At 45.7% G+C, this 18,342-nt stretch overlaps 1 protein-coding gene across 1 annotated transcript in view; it reads right to left on the bottom strand.

The window, feature by feature from the left end:
- Window positions 1-888: 888 nt before the first annotated feature.
- LOC116360076 (inaD-like protein) overlaps window positions 889-18,342 on the bottom strand; it is a 27,200-nt gene continuing 9,746 nt past the window's right edge. The window contains exons 7-19 of the mRNA XM_031814590.1: window positions 15,868-16,112; window positions 15,202-15,293; window positions 14,573-14,903; window positions 13,432-13,520; window positions 13,030-13,078; window positions 12,674-12,867; window positions 11,770-11,917; window positions 11,217-11,294; window positions 8,754-8,865; window positions 8,207-8,250; window positions 5,650-5,753; window positions 4,224-4,347; window positions 889-1,035 (exon numbers count right to left, since the gene is read on the bottom strand). Coding sequence (XP_031670450.1) covers window positions 889-1,035; window positions 4,224-4,347; window positions 5,650-5,753; window positions 8,207-8,250; window positions 8,754-8,865; window positions 11,217-11,294; window positions 11,770-11,917; window positions 12,674-12,867; window positions 13,030-13,078; window positions 13,432-13,520; window positions 14,573-14,903; window positions 15,202-15,293; window positions 15,868-16,112 — 1,757 coding nt within the window. The remainder of the gene's footprint in view (window positions 1,036-4,223; window positions 4,348-5,649; window positions 5,754-8,206; window positions 8,251-8,753; window positions 8,866-11,216; window positions 11,295-11,769; window positions 11,918-12,673; window positions 12,868-13,029; window positions 13,079-13,431; window positions 13,521-14,572; window positions 14,904-15,201; window positions 15,294-15,867; window positions 16,113-18,342) is intronic.

Genomic DNA, 18,342 nt, shown 5'->3' with positions numbered 1-18,342 from the left:
GATGTGAGTAGTCAGTAGTCTGGTATGATGAGGTCCATTTAGAAGGAGACAGTGATGTGAGTAGTCAGTAGTCTGATATGATGAGGTCCATTTAGAAGGAGACACAGTGATGTCAGTAGTCTGCTATGATGAGGTGCATTTAGAAGGAGACACAGTGATGTTAGTAGTCAGTAGTCTGGTATGATGAGGTCCATTTAGAAGGACACACAGTGATGTGAGTCGTCAGTAGTCTGCTATGATGAGGTGCATTTAGAAGGACACAGTGATGTCAGTAGTCTGCTATGATGAGGTCCATTTAGAAGGAGACAGTGATGTGAGTAGTCAGTAGTCTGGTATGATGAGGTGTATTTAGAAGGAGACACAGTGATGTGAGTAGTCAGTAGTCTGGTATGATGAGGTCCATTTAGAAGGAGACAGTGATGTCAGTAGTCAGTAGTCTGGTATGATGAGGTCCATTTTGAAGGAGACAGTGATGTCAGTAGTCAGTAGTCTGGTATGATGAGGTCCATTTAGAAGGAGACACAGTGATGTGAGTAGTCAGTATTATGGTATGATGAGGTCCATATTGATGTACACAGACACATAGAAATGCATTACAGGGTTCATAGTTTTGTTACAATGAGAACCGGTTACATCTAGGAGGACGTATAGAAGACATTCTTCTGTGAGAATCTTCACCTCCTTCTAGAGATAAACAGGGTCATGTTCATTAGCGTGCACACCGTAGCAAAACGTTCTGCAACAGAACACATAAATGAATGTTTCTTATTGAAAAAAAAGTTCAGACAGTCCCTCCCTGTTTTGTCTGTTTCCTGATGAACACAACCCTGATGTAGTCTGCTGATGACGTCATCAAAGGGCGACAGACGGTTGTGTGAGGACTTACACTCAGGAGAGTACGGTGAGGACTACAGTTCCCTTGGTCCTCTTCAGTATGGCGACGGCGCCGGCGTGGGTCACCCCCTCCAGACTGTGACCGTTCACGGCGAGGATCTGATCCCCGCGCTGCAGCCTGCCGTCCTCAATCGCTGCTCCCTGGAGAGAGACAGATGGAGAGGCAGATGGAGAGGCAGATGCAGAGGGAGAGGCAGATGCAGAGGGACAGGGAGAGGGAGAGGGAGAGGCAGAGGCAGAGGCAGAGGCAGAGGCAGAGGGAGAGGCAGAGGCAGAGGGAGAGGCAGATGCAGAGGGAGAGGGAGAGGGAGAGGGAGAGGGAGAGGCAGAGGCAGAGGGAGAGGCAGAGGGAGAGGCAGATGCAGAGGGAGAGGCAGATGCAGAGGCAGAGGCAGATGCAGAGGCAGAGGAGGCAGGCAGAGGGAGAGGCAGAGGGAGAGGCAGAGGGAGAGGCAGAGGGAGAGGCAGAGGGAGAGGCAGAGGCAGATGCAGAGGGAGAGGCAGAGGGAGAGGAAGAGGGAGAGGCAGGTGCAGAGGGAGAGGCAGATGCAGAGGGAGAGGCAGATGCAGAGGGAGAGGCAGAGGCAGATGCAGAGGCAGAGGGAGAGGGAGAGGCAGATGCAGAGGGAGAGGCAGATGCAGAGGGAGAGGGAGAGGGAGAGGGAGAGGGAGAGGGAGAGGCAGAGGCAGAGGCAGAGGGAGAGGGAGAGGCAGATGCAGAGGGAGAGGCAGATGCAGAGGCAGAGGGAGAGGGAGAGGCAGAGGCAGAGGCAGAGGGAGAGGCAGAGGGAGAGGCAGAGGGAGAGGCAGAGGGAGAGGGAGAGGCAGAGGGAGAGGAAGAGGCAGAGGCAGAGGCAGAGGCAGAGGGAGAGGGAGATGCAGAGGCAGAGGCAGAGGGAGAGGCAGATGCAGAGGCAGAGGCAGAGGGAGAGGCAGAGGGAGAGGCAGAGGCAGAGGCAGAGGGAGAGGGAGAGGGAGAGAGAGAGGGAGAGGGAGAGGCAGAGGCAGAGGCAGAGGGAGATGCAGAGGGAGAGGGAGAGGGAGAGGCATAGGCAGAGGCAGAGGGAGAGGGAGAGAGAGAGGGAGAGGCAGAGGCAGAGGGAGAGGCAGATGCAGAGGGAGAGACAGATGCAGAGGGAGAGGGAGAGAGAGAGGGAGAGGGAGAGGGAGAGGGAGAGGGAGAGGGAGAGACAGAGGGACAGATGCAGAGGGAGAGGGAGAGGGAGAGGGAGAGGGAGAGGGAGAGGGAGAGACAGAGGGAGAGACAGATGCAGAGGGAGAGGGAGAGGGAGAGACAGAGAGACACTGCATCAATCACCACGGCATCAAACACAGCTGCATTGTTTGAGTTTCTACTGGTTGTTGCCAGACAGTCGAGTAACTTTTGATAGTTGTAAGAAACAAGGAATTTACAGTAGAATGATAGGTATATTGAATTGACATTGAGGACTAAAATAATGAGTTACCTTAGAGGCCTGTGTTCCCTTTCTAAATGAAATAGACAGTTACCTTTCTAAATGAAATAGAGGCCTGTGTTCCCTTTCTAAATGAAATAGAGGCCTGTGTTACCTTTCTAAATGAAATAGAGGCCTGTGTTACCTTTCTAAATGAAATAGAGGCCTGTGTTACCTTTCTAAATGAAATAGAAGTCTGTGTTCCCTTTCTAAATGAAATAGAGGCCTGTGTTACCTTTCTAAATGAAATAGAGGCCTGTGTTACCTTTCTAAATGAAATAGAGGTCTGTGTTACCTTTCGAAATGAAATAGAGGTCTGTGTTACCTTTCTAAATGAAATAGAGGCCTGTGTTACCTTTCTAAATGAAATAGAGGCCTGTGTTCCCTTTCTAAATGAAATAGAGGTCTGTGTTACCTTTCTAAATGAAATAGAGGCCTGTGTTACCTTTCTAAATGAAATAGAGGCCTGTGTTCCCTTTCTAAATGAAATAGAGGCCTGTGTTCCCTTTCTAAATGAAATAGAGGTCTGTGTTACCTTTCTAAATGAAATAGACAGTTACCTTTCTAAATGAAATAGAGGCCTGTGTTACCTTTATAAATGAAATAGACAGTTACCTTTCTAAATGAAATAGACAGTTACCTTTCTAAATGAAATAGAGGCCTGTGTTACCTTTATAAATGAAATAGAGGCCTGTGTTACCTTTATAAATGAAATAGACAGTTACCTTTCTAAATGAAATAGAGGCCTGTGTTACCTTTATAAATGAAATAGACAGTTACCTTTCTAAATGAAATAGAGGCCTGTGTTACCTTTCTAAATGAAATAGAGGCCTGTGTTACCTTTCTAAATGAAATAGAGGCCTGTGTTCCCTTTCTAAATGAAATAGAGGCCTGTGTTCCCTTTCTAAATGAAATAGAGGTCTGTGTTACCTTTATAAATGAAATAGTGGCCTGTGTTACCTTTCTAAATGAAATAGAGGTCTGTGTTACCTTTCTAAATGAAATAGAGGTCTGTGTTCCCTTTCTAAATGAAATAGAGGCCTGTGTTACCTTTCTAAATGAAATAGAGGTCTGTGTTACCTTTCGAAATGAAATAGAGGTCTGTGTTACCTTTCTAAATGAAATAGACAGTTACCTTTCTAAATGAAATAGAGGCCTGTGTTACCTTTATAAATGAAATAGAGGCCTGTGTTACCTTTCTAAATGAAATAGAGGCCTGTGTTACCTTTATAAATGAAATAGACAGTTACCTTTCTAAATGAAATAGACAGTTACCTTTCTAAATGAAATAGAGGCCTGTGTTACCTTTATAAATGAAATAGAGGCCTGTGTTACCTTTATAAATGAAATAGACAGTTACCTTTCTAAATGAAATAGAGGCCTGTGTTACCTTTATAAATGAAATAGACAGTTACCTTTCTAAATGAAATAGACAGTTACCTTTCTAAATGAAATAGAGGCCTGTGTTACCTTTATAAATGAAATAGAGGCCTGTGTTACCTTTATAAATGAAATAGACAGTTACCTTTCTAAATGAAATAGAGGCCTGTGTTACCTTTATAAATGAAATAGACAGTTACCTTTCTAAATGAAATAGAGGCCTGTGTTACCTTTCTAAATGAAATAGAGGCCTGTGTTACCTTTCTAAATGAAATAGAGGCCTGTGTTCCCTTTCTAAATGAAATAGAGGTCTGTGTTACCTTTCTAAATGAAATAGAGGCCTGTGTTCCCTTTATAAATGAAATAGAGGCCTGTGTTACCTTTCTAAATGAAATAGAGGTCTGTGTTACCTTTCTAAATGAAATAGAGGTCTGTGTTCCCTTTCTAAATGAAATAGAGGCCTGTGTTACCTTTCTAAATGAAATAGACAGTTACCTTTCCGAAGACAGTTTTGACGTAGATGGGCAGGTCTCCGTGGGGACTGCTGAACCCTCCTACTATACTGAAGCCTAGACCCAGAGCTCCTCTGTCCAGACTGATGGTTCTATAAAACTGGGGACTGTAGGAGATATAACATCAACAACATGTCAGATTTGCGGTTCTCTACCTGAAATGATGTGTGGCAACGGCTCATACCAAACATTTGCATTTGTGAAAAGTTTTTGCAATGACCATTTTTTATAACAGCATTGATTAAATAAGTGTTAAAATATTGCTATACGGTGGCCCTGAGGGGCAAAATAGTTGAGAATCAATGAGTTATAGAACTAAACATTTATAAACAGCAGTACATAACCACCTCATGTTGTTGTGAAGGGTAGTTGATCCTGTGGAGAGGATACCGACATCTCCCTCTCCCTCTCCCTCTCCCTGTCCTTAGCCTTCTCAACCTGCTCTTCCTCTCCCTGTCCTCAGCCTCCTCCCCCTCTTCCTCTCCCTGTCCTTAGCCTTCTCAACCTGCTCTTCCTCTCCCTGTCCTCAGCCTCCTCTACCTACATCCTCCTCTCCCTGTCCCTGGCCTCAGCCTCCTCTATCTCTCCCTGTCCTCAGCCTCCTCTACCTACATATTCCTCTCCCTGTCCTCAGCCTCCTCTACCTACATCCCCCTCTTCCTCTCCCTGTCCTCAGCCTCCTCTACCTACATCCTCCTCTCCCTGTCCCTGGCCTCAGCCTCCTCTATCTCTCCCTGTCCTCAGCCTCCTCTACCTACATATTCCTCTCCCTGTCCTTAGCCTCCTCCCCCTCTTCCTCTCCCTGTCCTCAGCCTCCTCTACCTACATCCTCCTCTCCCTGTCCCTGGCCTCAGCCTCCTCTATCTCTCCCTGTCCTCAGCCTCCTATACCTACATCTCCCTCTCCCTGTCCTCAGCCTCCTCCCCCTCTTCCTCTCCCTGTCCTCAGCCTCCTCTACCTACATCCTCTTCTCCCTGTCCCTGGCCTCAGCCTCCTCTATCTCTCCCTGTCCTCAGCCTCCTATACCTACATCTCCTTCTCCCTGTCCTCAGCTTCCTCCCCCTCTTCCTCTCCCTGTCCTCAGTCTCCTCTACCTACTCTCCCTCTCCCTGTCCTCAGCCTCCTCTACCAAGTCTCCCTCTTCCTGTCCTCAGCTTCCTCTACCGACTCTCCCTCTCCCTGTCCTCAGCCTCCTCTACCTACTCTCCCTCTCCCTGTCCTCAGGCTCCGCTACCGACTCTCCCTCTTCCTGTCCTCAGCTTCCTCTACCGACTCTCCCTCTCCCTGTCCTCAGCCTCCTCCCCCTCTCCCTCTCCCTGTCCTCAGCCTCCTCCCCCTCTCCCTCTCCCTGTCCTCAGCCTCCTCTACCTTCTCCCTCTTTATAACATGCGATAGCAGCAGAGTCCTACCTCATGTTGTTGTGTAGGGTAGCTGGTCCTGTGGAGGGGAGCCCTACATCCCTCTGACCCTGTCCTCCTCCACAGTCCTCATCCACCGACCCTGTCGTCAGCACCTGAAGAACAACGAGACGTTATTAATCCCTATTGAAACGGTGTCTTCTGCTGTACCCAACCCCCCTGAAACACACATATAACAACATACTCTACAGACATATATATTCCATATAACAACCATATATATTCCATATAACAACAGAGACTCTACCAACCATATATATTCCATATAACAACCATATATATTCCATATAACAACAGAGACTCTACCAACCATATATATTCCATATAACAACAGAGACTCTACCAACCATATATATTCCATATAACAACAGAGACTCTAACAACCATATATATTCCATATAACAACCATATATATTCCATATAACAACCATATATATTCCATATAACAACAGAGACTCTACCAACCATAGATATTCCATATAACAACAGAGACTCTACCAACCATAGATATTCCATATAACAACAGAGACTCTAACAACCATATATATTCCATATAACAACAGAGACTCTAACAACCATATATATTCCATATAACAACCATATATATTCCATATAACAACAGAGACTACCAACCATATATATTCCATATAACAACCATATAACAACCATATATATTCCATATAACAACCATATATATTCCATATAACAACCATATATATTCCATATAACAACCATATATATTCCATATAACAACCATATATATTCCATATAACAACCATATATATTCCATATTACAGAGACTCTACCAAATATATATTATATATAACAACATATAACAACCATATATATTCCATATAACAACCATATATATTCCATATAACAACCATATATATTCCATATAACAACCATATATATTCCATATTACAGAGACTCTACCAAATATATATTATATATAACAACATATAACAACCATATATATTCCATATAACAACCATATATATTCCATATTACAGAGACTCTACCAAATATATATTATATATAACAACATATAACAACCATATATACTACATATAACCTCATATTTATTACATATAACCTCATATATATTCCATATAACAACCATATATATTCCATATAACAACAGAGACTCTACCAACCATATATATTCCATATAACAACCATAGATATTCCATATAACAACAGAGACTCTACCAACCATATATATTCCATATAACAACCATATATATTCCATATAACAACAGAGACTCTACCAACCATATATATTCCATATAACAACCATATATATTCCATATAACAACCATATATATTCCATATAACAACCATATATATTCCATATTACAGAGACTCTACCAAATATATATTATATATAACAACATATAACAACCATATATATTCCATATAACAACCATATATATTCCATATAACAACCATATATATTCCATATAACAACCATATATATTCCATATTACAGAGACTCTACCAAATATATATTATATATAACAACATATAACAACCATATATATTCCATATAACAACCATATATATTCCATATTACAGAGACTCTACCAAATATATATTATATATAACAACATATAACAACCATATATACTACATATAACCTCATATTTATTACATATAACCTCATATATATTCCATATAACAACCATATATATTCCATATAACAACAGAGACTCTACCAACCATATATATTCCATATAACAACCATAGATATTCCATATAACAACAGAGACTCTACCAACCATATATATTCCATATAACAACCATATATATTCCATATAACAACAGAGACTCTACCAACCATATATATTCCATATAACAACCATATATATTCCATATAACAACAGAGACTCTACCAACCATATATATTCCATATAACAACAGAGACTCTACCAACCATATATATTCCATATAACAACAGAGACTCTACCAACCATATATATTCCATATAACAACAGAGACTCTACCAACCATATATATTCCATATAACAACCATATATATTCCATATAACAACCATATATATTCCATATAACAACAGAGACTCTACCAACCATATATATTCCATATAACAACCATATATATTCCATATAACAACCATATATATTCCATATAACAACCATATATATTCCATATAACAACCATATATATTCCATATAACAACAGAGACTCTACCAACCATATATATTCCATATAACAACCATATATATTCCATATAACAACCATATATATTCCATATAACAACCATATATATTCCATATAACAACCATATATATTCCATATAACAACAGAGACTCTACCAACCATATATATTCCATATAACAACAGAGACTCTACCAACCATAGATATTCCATATAACAACAGAGACTCTACCAACCATAGATATTCCATATAACAACCATATATATTCCATATAACAACAGAGACTCTACCAACCATAGATGTTCCAGCTTTGCTCAGTATTTGCTCTGATAGGAAATGCCACAAACCCAACGTAGTGTGTATCCCACCTTATGCATGACCACAGTCCTTATCTCACGGTGGTCTTCAACTGCTGTGGGGGAAAATAGCATTTATTACTGAAAAGGATGTTTTGGGTGTACACTAGTTCCTGCCCATTCAATGAGTTTACAGAGTTGGAACTGATGTGTCTACTATGAGGTCGAGTTACAAACCAGACATCCCATAATGGGGCGGCAGGGTAGCCTAGTGGTTAGTGCGTTGGACTAGTAACCGGAAGGTTGCAAGTTCAAAACCCCTGAGCTGACCCCTGAGCTGTCGTTCTGCCCCTGAACAGGCAGTTAACCCACTGTTCCCAGGCCGTCATTGAAAATAAGAATTTGTTCTTAACTGACTTGTCTAGTTAAATAAAGGTAAAAAAATAAAAATAAATAATCACAGAGTGAATCTCTCACAGTCGTCTCCTCTCTGACGCCTCTCTGTCTCCCTCTGGTGGCTAAACCTTTTTACTGCAGTTTACTTTAAGTTAATGTTTACAATGGATCTGACTATTCCAGAAGTTGGTATGTTGTGATGAGTCGGCTCAATCTCACTCACAGTGGTCCTGTCCTCTCTGGCGTCTCTCTGTCTCCCCCTGGTGGTGGCTCTGGACCTCATACACAGTGGACGGAGTCAGGGTGGAGCTGTCACTACCGACGGAGTCACCACTCTGGACGACACAACATTACAAACTTTTAGAGCAGGCGAGTTTTGACAAGAGAAAGACAAAAGCGAAGCCACAGTGTGACGATAGACATGATGTTAGTGGGGAGGCCGTGAAGCCACAGTGTGATGATAGACATGATGTTAGTGGGGAGAAGAGGCTGTGAAGCCACAGTGTGACGATTGACATGATGTTAGTGGGGAGGCCGTGAAGCCACAGTGTGATGATAGACATGATGTTAGTGGGGAGAAGAGGCCGTGAAGCCACAGTGTGACGATAGACATGATGTTAGTGGGGAGGCCTTGAAGCCACAGTGTGATGATAGACATGATGTTAGTGGGGAGGCCGTGAAGCCACAGTGTGATGATAGACATGATGTTAGTGGGGAGAAGAGGCCGTGAAGCCACAGTGTGACGATAGACATGATGTTAGTGGGGAGGCCGTGAAGCCACAGGGTGACGATAGACATGATGTTAGTGGGGAGGCCGTGAAGCCACAGTGTGATGATAGACATGATGTTAGTGGGGAGGCCGTGAAGCCACAGGGTGACGATAGACATGATGTTAGTGGGGAGAAGAGGCCGTGAAGCCACAGTGTGATGATAGACATGATGTTAGTGGGGAGGCCGTGAAGCCACAGGGTGACGATAGACATGATGTTAGTGGGGAGGCCGTGAAGCCACAGGGTGACGATAGACATGATGTTAGTGGGGAGGCCGTGAAGCCACAGGGTGACGATAGACATGATGTTAGTGGGGAGGCCGTGAAGCCACAGGGTGACGATAGACATGATGTTAGTGGGGAGAAGAGGCCGTGAAGCCACAGTGTGATGATAGACATGATGTTAGTGGGGAGGCCGTGAAGCCACAGTGTGATGATAGACATGATGTTAGTGGGGAGAAGAGGCCGTGAAGCCACAGTGTGACGATAGACATGATGTTAGTGGGGAGAAGAGGCCGTGAAGCCACAGTGTGACGATAGACATGATGTTAGTGGGGAGAAGAGGCCGTGAAGCCACAGGGTGACGATAGACATGATGTGGGTGGGGAGAAGAGGCCGTGAAGCCACAGTGTGATGATAGACATGATGTTAGTGGGGAGAAGAGGCCGTGAAGCCACAGGGTGACGATAGACATGATGTGGGTGGGGAGAAGAGGCCGTGAAGCCACAGGGTGACGATAGACATGATGTGGGTGGGGAGAAGAGGCCGTGAAGCCACAGGGTGACGATAGACATGATGTTAGTGGGGAGAAGAGGCCGTGAAGCCACAGTGTGACGATAAACATGATGTTAGTGGGGAGAAGAGGCCGTGAAGCCACAGGGTGACGATAGACATGATGTTAGTGGGGAGGCCGTGAAGCCACAGTGTGACGATAGACATGATGTTAGTGGGGAGAAGAGGCCGTGAAGCCACAGGGTGACGATAGACATGATGTTAGTGGGGAGGCCGTGAAGCCACAGTGTGACGATAGACATGATGTTAGTGGGGAGAAGAGGCCGTGAAGCCACAGGGTGACGATAGACATGATGTGGGTGGGGAGAAGAGGCCGTGAAGCCACAGGGTGACGATAGACATGATGTGGGTGGGGAGAAGAGGCCGTGAAGCCACAGTGTGATGATAAACATGATGTTAGTGGGGAGAAGAGGCCGTGAAGCCACAGGGTGACGATAGACATGATGTTAGTGGGGAGGCCGTGAAGCCACAGTGTGACGATAGACATGATGTTAGTGGGGAGAAGAGGCCGTGAAGCCACAGGGTGACGATAGACATGATGTTAGTGGGGAGGCCGTGAAGCCACAGTGTGACGATAGACATGATGTTAGTGGGGAGAAGAGGCCGTGAAGCCACAGGGTGACGATAGACATGATGTGGGTGGGGAGAAGAGGCCGTGAAGCCACAGGGTGACGATAGACATGATGTTAGTGGGGAGAAGAGGCCGTGAAGCCACAGGGTGACGATAGACATGATGTTAGTGGGGAGAAGAGGCCGTGAAGCCACAGGGTGACGATAGACATGATGTTAGTGGGGAGAAGAGGCCGTGAAGCCACAGGGTGACGATAGACATGATGTTAGTGGGGAGAAGAGGCTGTGAAGCCACAGTGTGACGATAGACATGATGTTAGTGGGGAGAAGAGGCCGTGAAGCCACAGGGTGACGATAGACATGATGTTAGTGGGGAGAAGAGGCTGTGAAGCCACAGGGTGACGATAGACATGATGTTAGTGGGGAGAAGAGTCCGTGAAGCCACAGGGTGACTATAGACATGATGTTAGTGGGGAGAAGAGGCCGTGAAGCCACAGGGTGACGATAGACACGATGTGGGTGGGGAGAAGAGGCCGTGAAGCCCTCTGTTTATACCTGACTTCCACAGGAGTAGTGAACGCCGACTGCTCTGAAGCGAGCGATCTCTAGGATCACTGTTCCACTACTGCAGCTCTGAGAGACACAGCAGAGAGATAGAGAGAAGTTAAACCTGTGTGTGTGTGTGTGTGTGTGTGTGTGTGTCAGATCAGTAGCAGAGTTCCTGTGTGGCTGCTCTCACATCCTCTGTGTGTGTGTGTGTGTGTGTGTGTGTGTGTGTGTGTGTGTGTGTGTGTGTGTGTGTGTGTGTGTGTGTGTGTGTGTGTGTGTGTCAGATCAGTAGCAGAGTTCCTGTGTGGCTGCTCTCACATCCTCACATCCTCTGTGTGTGTGTGTGTGTGTGTGTGTGTGTGTGTGTGTGTGTGTGTGTGTGTGTGTGTGTGTGTGTCAGTTCTGTAGCAGCGCCGTCACGTGTCCCTGTGTGGTTTCGCTGACTTCCTCTCTAACAACTGAGGTGTGTGTGTGTCAGCACGGAAACATGGTTCTGTGTGGTTGCTCTGACATCCTCTCTCTCTGTGTGTGTGTGTGTGTGTGTGTGTGTGTGTCACACCTGTAACAGTGAGGTAACGTGTTCCTGAGTAGCTGTTCTGACATCCTCTCTGTTGACTGACAGGATCTGGTCTCCTAGAAACAGCCGTCCGTCTCCATCAGCCACACCCCCTCCAATGATCTCAGACACAAACACACCGGTGTCGTTGCTAGTGGAAACATCAACATGTCATCACAATAACGTTCATGACCGTTGAGAACCAGTTGACAGTTCAAAACCAGTAGATAGTTGAGAACCAGATGACAGTTCAAAACCAGTAGATAGTTGAGAACCAGATGACAGTTCAAAACCAGTAGATAGTTGAGAACCAGTTGACAGGTGAAACCAGTAGATAGTTGAGAACCAGATGACAGTTCAAAACCAGTAGATAGTTGAGAACCAGATGACAGTTCAAAACCAGTAGATAGTTGAGAACCAGATGACAGTTCAAAACCAGTAGATAGTTGAGAACCAGTTGACAGTTCAAAACCAGTAGATAGTTGAGAACCAGTTGACAGCCGAAACCAGTAGATAGTTGAGAACCAGATGACAGTTCAAAACCAGTAGGTAGTTGAGAACCAGTTGACAGTTCAAAACCAGTAGATAGTTGAGAACCAGTTGACAGGTAAAAACCAGTAGATAGTTGAGAACCAGTTGACAGTAAAAAACCAGTAGATAGTTGAGAACCAGTTGACAACTGAAAACCAGTAGATAGTTGAGAACCAGTAGATAGTTGAGAACCAGTTGACAGTTCAAAACCAGTAGATAGTTGAGAACCAGTTGACAGCTGAAACCAGTAGATAGTTGAGAACCAGTTGACAGGTGAAACCAGTAGATAGTTGAGAACTAGTTGACAAGTGAAACCAGTAGATAGTTGAGAACCAGTTGACAGTTCAAAACCAGTAGATAGTTGAGAACCAGTTACCTCTTCCCTACAGTGCTGAGCCCCAGGGTCTGTCCAGGTCGTAGTCTGAGCTCCAGCTGGAAGACATCCCACAGGTCCTCCTCCCCGTACTCCTGCTGTTGTCTGAACACCGTGAGACGCACCCGCTGAGGGGTCAGCCTCAACACCCCTATAGCTTCCTCATGGGTGGCATGGCCCAGGTCTATACCATTCACCTGGAGAAAGAGCGTGAGAGAGAGTTAGTGAGAGTGAGAGTTTTAGTGAGAGAGAGAGAGAGTGACAGAGAGAGAGAGATTGTGTGTGTATAACCATACCTCTAGTACCCACTGTCTGATGTCTCTCAGAGCTGCTCCTCAATGTGTGTGTGTGTGTGTAACCATACCTCTAGTAGCTGGTCTCCAGCCCATAGCCTCCCGTCTCTCTGAGCTGCACCTCAATGTGTGTGTATGTGAGTGTGTGTGTAACCATACCTCTAGTAGCTGGTCTCCAGCCCACAGCCTCCCGTCTCTCTGAGCTGCACCTCAATGTGTGCGTGTGTGTGTGTGTGTGTAACCATACCTCTAGTAGCTGGTCTCCAGCCCACAGCCTCCCGTCTCTCTGAGCTGCACCTCAATGTGTGCGCGTGTGTGTGTGTGTGTGTGTGTGTGTGTAACCATACCTCTAGTAGCTGGTCTCCAGCCCACAGCCTCCCATCTCTCTGAGCTGCTCCTCAATGTGTGTGTGTGTGTGTGTGTGTGTGTGTGGGGGGGTGTGTGTGTGTGTGTGTGTGTGTGTGTAACCATACCTCTAGTAGCTGGTCTCCAGCCCACAGCCTCCCGTCTCTCTGAGCTGCACCTCCATCATTAACCTCATGGATTATTATCGCCCCCTGGTGGAGAAGAGAGATCATTAACCTCATGGATTAGTATCGCCCCCTGGTGGAGAAGAGAGATCATTAACCTCATGGATTATTATGGTGGAGAAGAGAGATCATTAACCTCATGGGTTATTATGGTGGAGAAGAGAGATCATTAACCTCATGGGTTATTATGGTGGAGAAGAGAGATCATTAACCTCATGGGTTATTATGGTGGAGAAGAGAGATCATTAACCTCATGGGTTATTATGGTGGAGAAGAGAGATCATTAACCTCATGGATTATTATGCTGGAGAAGAGAGAGATCATTAACCTCATGGGTTATTATGGTGGAGAAGAGAGAGATCATTAACCTCATGGGTTATTATGGTGGAGAAAAGAGAGAAAAACGACTTCACTGAAACATGCCACTGCAATGGCTGGTCGTAATTTATTGAATCAGAGTCATATTTACAGGGAAGTAAATTATTTTTAGTCTTCTGTTGCTAAACGTTTTGCTCTGGTGTGGCCTAATGAATATGAACCGGGTATGTCAGAGATACACGGAGAGAACTCAAATGTGGATTGTCACCCTCAACCCCAGTAGAGGGTGTTCTACAGTACATCATCAGACCAGTTGGTATTTTACCCCAGTAGAGGGTGTTCTACAGTACAGTACATCATCAGACCAGTTGGTATTTTACCCAGTAGAGGGTGTTCTACAGTACATCATCAGACCAGTTGGTATTTTACCCCAGTAGAGGGTGTTCTACAGTACATCATCAGACCAGTTGGTATTTTACCCCAGTAGAGGGTGTTCTACAGTACATCATCAGACCAGTTGGTATTTTACCCCAGTAGAGGGTGTTCTACAATACATCATCCCGATGATGAGGCCGAGTTATGTGTGTCCTTTACACACACGAACACACACTATCACGCTTTCTCTCTCTCTCTCTCTCTCTCTCTCTCTCTCTCTCTCTCTCTCTCTCTCCCCCATCTCGCTCTCTCTCTCTCTCTCTCTCTCTCTCCCCATCTCTCTCTCTCTCTCTCTCTCTCTCACTCGCTCTCCCTGTCTCTCTTACCAGTAGCGTGTCACACCCCCCCACGATGCTGAGTCCCAGGCCCAAGTGTCCTTTACAGATCTCTATGGTGCTGTCAACGCCAGGTGTTATGGGACAGCTCAGGAGGTCAGGGGTCAGAGCGGAGCCCGTTGGCCAATCAGATCGCCCGCTGGAGGAGGAGGCGTTCCTGGCAGTGCCGACGGAGGAGTGGGGAGGAATGGGGGGATGGGAGGAAGAGACGTGGATGGAGGGATGGAGAAAAGAGGAGAGAGAGATGGAGGGATGGAGGGAGGAAGAGGAGGAGTCCCCACCCATGGGTCCTTGAGTCATCTGCGCCAGAGCCGCTTTATTCCTGATCAAAACAATAACATCTCTGTTAGACATCACAGTCGCCATCTTGGAAATATAATGAAGTAATTGGTGGTCACAGTTGATTAGTTGGTCACCGTATTGACAACGAATAAATCCATAATAGTTACTATATTTCAAGCACAGTAAAATCACATGACTTCAACACCAGTCAAATGTCTTTGATATGGTTTGATTTTATTTGATACAAACTCTTCTACACGAAACGTCCAATAAGGGGGCATCTCAACAGCGTGTCGTGTAATCCCATTTACTGTGTGGCGCGTGGTTCTATACTGTACCTGGTGAGGAGAATCTGGACTTTAGAAGGAGCACCGTTCAGGATGGCTGTCGCGTTCTGGTGACTACGTCCATACAGGATCTGACCGTTGATCTACAACCAGGACATAATATATAATACTACACATTACTACTATATCTGATGGTACTGTATGTTAGGGGCTGTGGTCCTCTACAACAGTGTTGAGGAATGGCTGTAGCGATCTGGTGACTACGACCATACAGGATCGACACATCGTGGAGTGCCTGGACACAGCCCTTAGCCGTGGTAGATTGGCCATATACCACAAACCCCCGAGGTGCCTTATTGCTATTATAAACATCCTAAATATATGGGGGGGGGGGTTGGTGGGATTTAATCATAGAGGTGTATAGAGGATCCTTCTTTGTATCTGGCCATCATAGAGGTGGATAGAGGATTCTTCTTTGTATCTGGCCATCATAGAGGTGGATAGAGGGTCCTTCTTTGTATCTGGCCATCATAGAGGTGGATAGAGGGTCCTTCTTTGTATCTGTGCCATCCTGTATTCTGTGACAGCATGGGCAGCTCCATTCACAGCTGTCTGCATTGAAACTTCTACGAGTCATTAAAACAAACTGAGAGAGGGGCATACTGCCACCTGCAGTGTGGTGTCTCTTTCTCCAATCTCTCACACACACTGACTCACCTCCAGTAGCTCATCTCCCACCCGTATCCGTCCGTCTCGCCCCGCCGCCCCCTGGGGGTCGACCCCGGCCACGTAGACACCGAGGTGGGCTCTGGAACCTTCCCTGTCCTCCGTCAGGCTGAGACCCAGACCAGGAACAAGACCCTGTCCCGGGGCCTCGGTGCTACTGACTCCACGGGGACTCTTCTCTAGTTCTATCATATGGAGCTCACCTGGCAGACCTCCATACCTGGACATCATCTTCTCTGTGGGGAGGGGGGGGGGAACAGAGAGGAAGCAGTTGAGATATAGAGAAAGAGAGAGAGAGAATGAAACACAAAAGGCTGGAAGTAGGAAATGAAGTGTTCACCTTGGTTATTCTGGTTCAATCCCCTCCTGTCAGTGTCTAGGAGACTAGTGGTTATTCTGGTTCAATCCCCTCCTGTCAGTGTCTAGGAGACTAGTGGTTATTCTGGTTCAATCCCCTCCTGTCAGTGTCTAGGAGACTAGTGGTTATTCTGGTTCAATCCCCTCCTGTCAGTGTCTAGGAGACTAGTGGTTATTCTGGTTCAATCCCCTCCTGTCAGTGTCTAGGAGACTAGTGGTTATTCTGGTTCAATCCCCTCCTGTCAGTGTCTAGAAGACTAGTGGTTATTCTGGTTCAATCCCCTCCTGTCAGTGTCTAGGAGACTAGTGGTTATTCTGGTTCAATCCCCTCCTGTCAGTGTCTAGGAGACTAGTGGTTATTCTGGTTCAATCCCCTCCTGTCAGTGTCTAGGAGACTAGTGGTTATTCTGGTTCAATCCCCTCCTGTCAGTGTCTAGGAGACTAGTGGTTATTCTGGTTCAATCCCCTCCTGTCAGTGTCTAGGAGACTAGTGGTTATTCTGGTTCAATCCCCTCCTGTCAGTGTCTAGGAGACTAGTGGTTATTCTGGTTCAATCCCCTCCTGTCAGTGTCTAGGAGACTAGTGGTTATTCTGGTTCAATCCCCTCCTGTCAGTGTCTAGGAGACTAGTGGTAATTCTGGTTCAATCCCCTCCTGTCAGTTTCTAGGAGACTAGTGGTTATTCTGGTTCAATCCCCTCCTGTCAGTGGTTATTCTGGTTCAATACCCTCCTGTCAGTGGTTATTCTGGTTCAATTCCCTCCTGTCAGTGTCTAGAGGACTAGTGGTTATTCTGGTTCAATCCCCTCCTGTCAGTGGTTATTCTGGTTCAATCCCCTAATGTCAGTGGTTATTCTGGTTCAATCCCCTCCTGTCAGTGTCTAGGAGACTAGTGGTTATTCTGGTTCAATCCCCTCATGTCAGTGTCTAGGAGACTAGTGGTTATTCTGGTTCAATCCCCTCCTGTCAGTGTCTAGGAGACTAGTGGTTATTCTGGTTCAATCCCCTCCTGTCAGTGTCTAGGAGACTAGTGGTTATTCTGGTTCAATCCCCTCCTGTCAGTGTCTAGGAGACTAGTGGTTATTCTGGTTCAATCCCCTCCTGTCAGTGTCTAGGAGACTAGTGGTTATTCTGGTTCAATCCCCTCCTGTCAGTGTCTAGGAGACTAGTGGTTATTCTGGTTCAATCCCCTCCTGTCAGTGTCTAGGAGACTAGTGGTTATTCTGGTTCAATCCCCTCCTGTCAGTGTCTAGGAGACTAGTGGTTATTCTGGTTCAATCCCCTCCTGTCAGTGTCTAGGAGACTAGTGGTTATTCTGGTTCAATCCCCTCCTGTCAGTGTCTAGGAGACTAGTGGTTAATCTGGTTCAATCCCCTCCTGTCAGTGTCTAGGAGACTAGTGGTTATTCTGGTTCAATCCCCTCCTGTCAGTGTCTAGGAGACTAGTGGTTATTCTGGTTCAATCCCCTCCTGTCAGTGTCTAGGAGACTAGTGGTTATTCTGGTTCAATCCCCTCCTGTCAGTGTCTAGGAGACTAGTGGTTATTCTGGTTCAATCCCCTCCTGTCAGTGTCTAGGAGACTAGTGGTTATTCTGGTTCAATCCCCTCCTGTCAGTGTCTAGAAGACTAGTGGTTATTCTGGTTCAATCCCCTCCTGTCAGTGTCTAGGAGACTAGTGGTTATTCTGGTTCAATCCCCTCCTGTCAGTGTCTAGGAGACTAGTGGTTATTCTGGTTCAATCCCCTCCTGTCAGTGTCTAGGAGACTAGTGGTTATTCTGGTTCAATCCCCTCCTGTCAGTGTCTAGGAGACTAGTGGTTATTCTGGTTCAATCCCCTCCTGTCAGTGTCTAGGAGACTAGTGGTTATTCTGGTTCAATCCCCTCCTGTCAGTGTCTAGGAGACTAGTGGTTATTCTGGTTCAATCCCCTCCTGTCAGTGTCTAGGAGACTAGTGGTTATTCTGGTTCAATCCCCTCCTGTCAGTGTCTAGGAGACTAGTGGTAATTCTGGTTCAATCCCCTCCTGTCAGTTTCTAGGAGACTAGTGGTTATTCTGGTTCAATCCCCTCCTGTCAGTGGTTATTCTGGTTCAATACCCTCCTGTCAGTGGTTA

This window comes from Oncorhynchus kisutch, unplaced genomic scaffold, assembly GCF_002021735.2.
Source record: "Oncorhynchus kisutch isolate 150728-3 unplaced genomic scaffold, Okis_V2 Okis07a-Okis12b_hom, whole genome shotgun sequence".
In the NCBI taxonomy this organism is placed as follows: Eukaryota; Metazoa; Chordata; class Actinopteri; order Salmoniformes; family Salmonidae; genus Oncorhynchus; species Oncorhynchus kisutch.
This window is presented reverse-complemented; position numbering and strand designations above follow the sequence as displayed.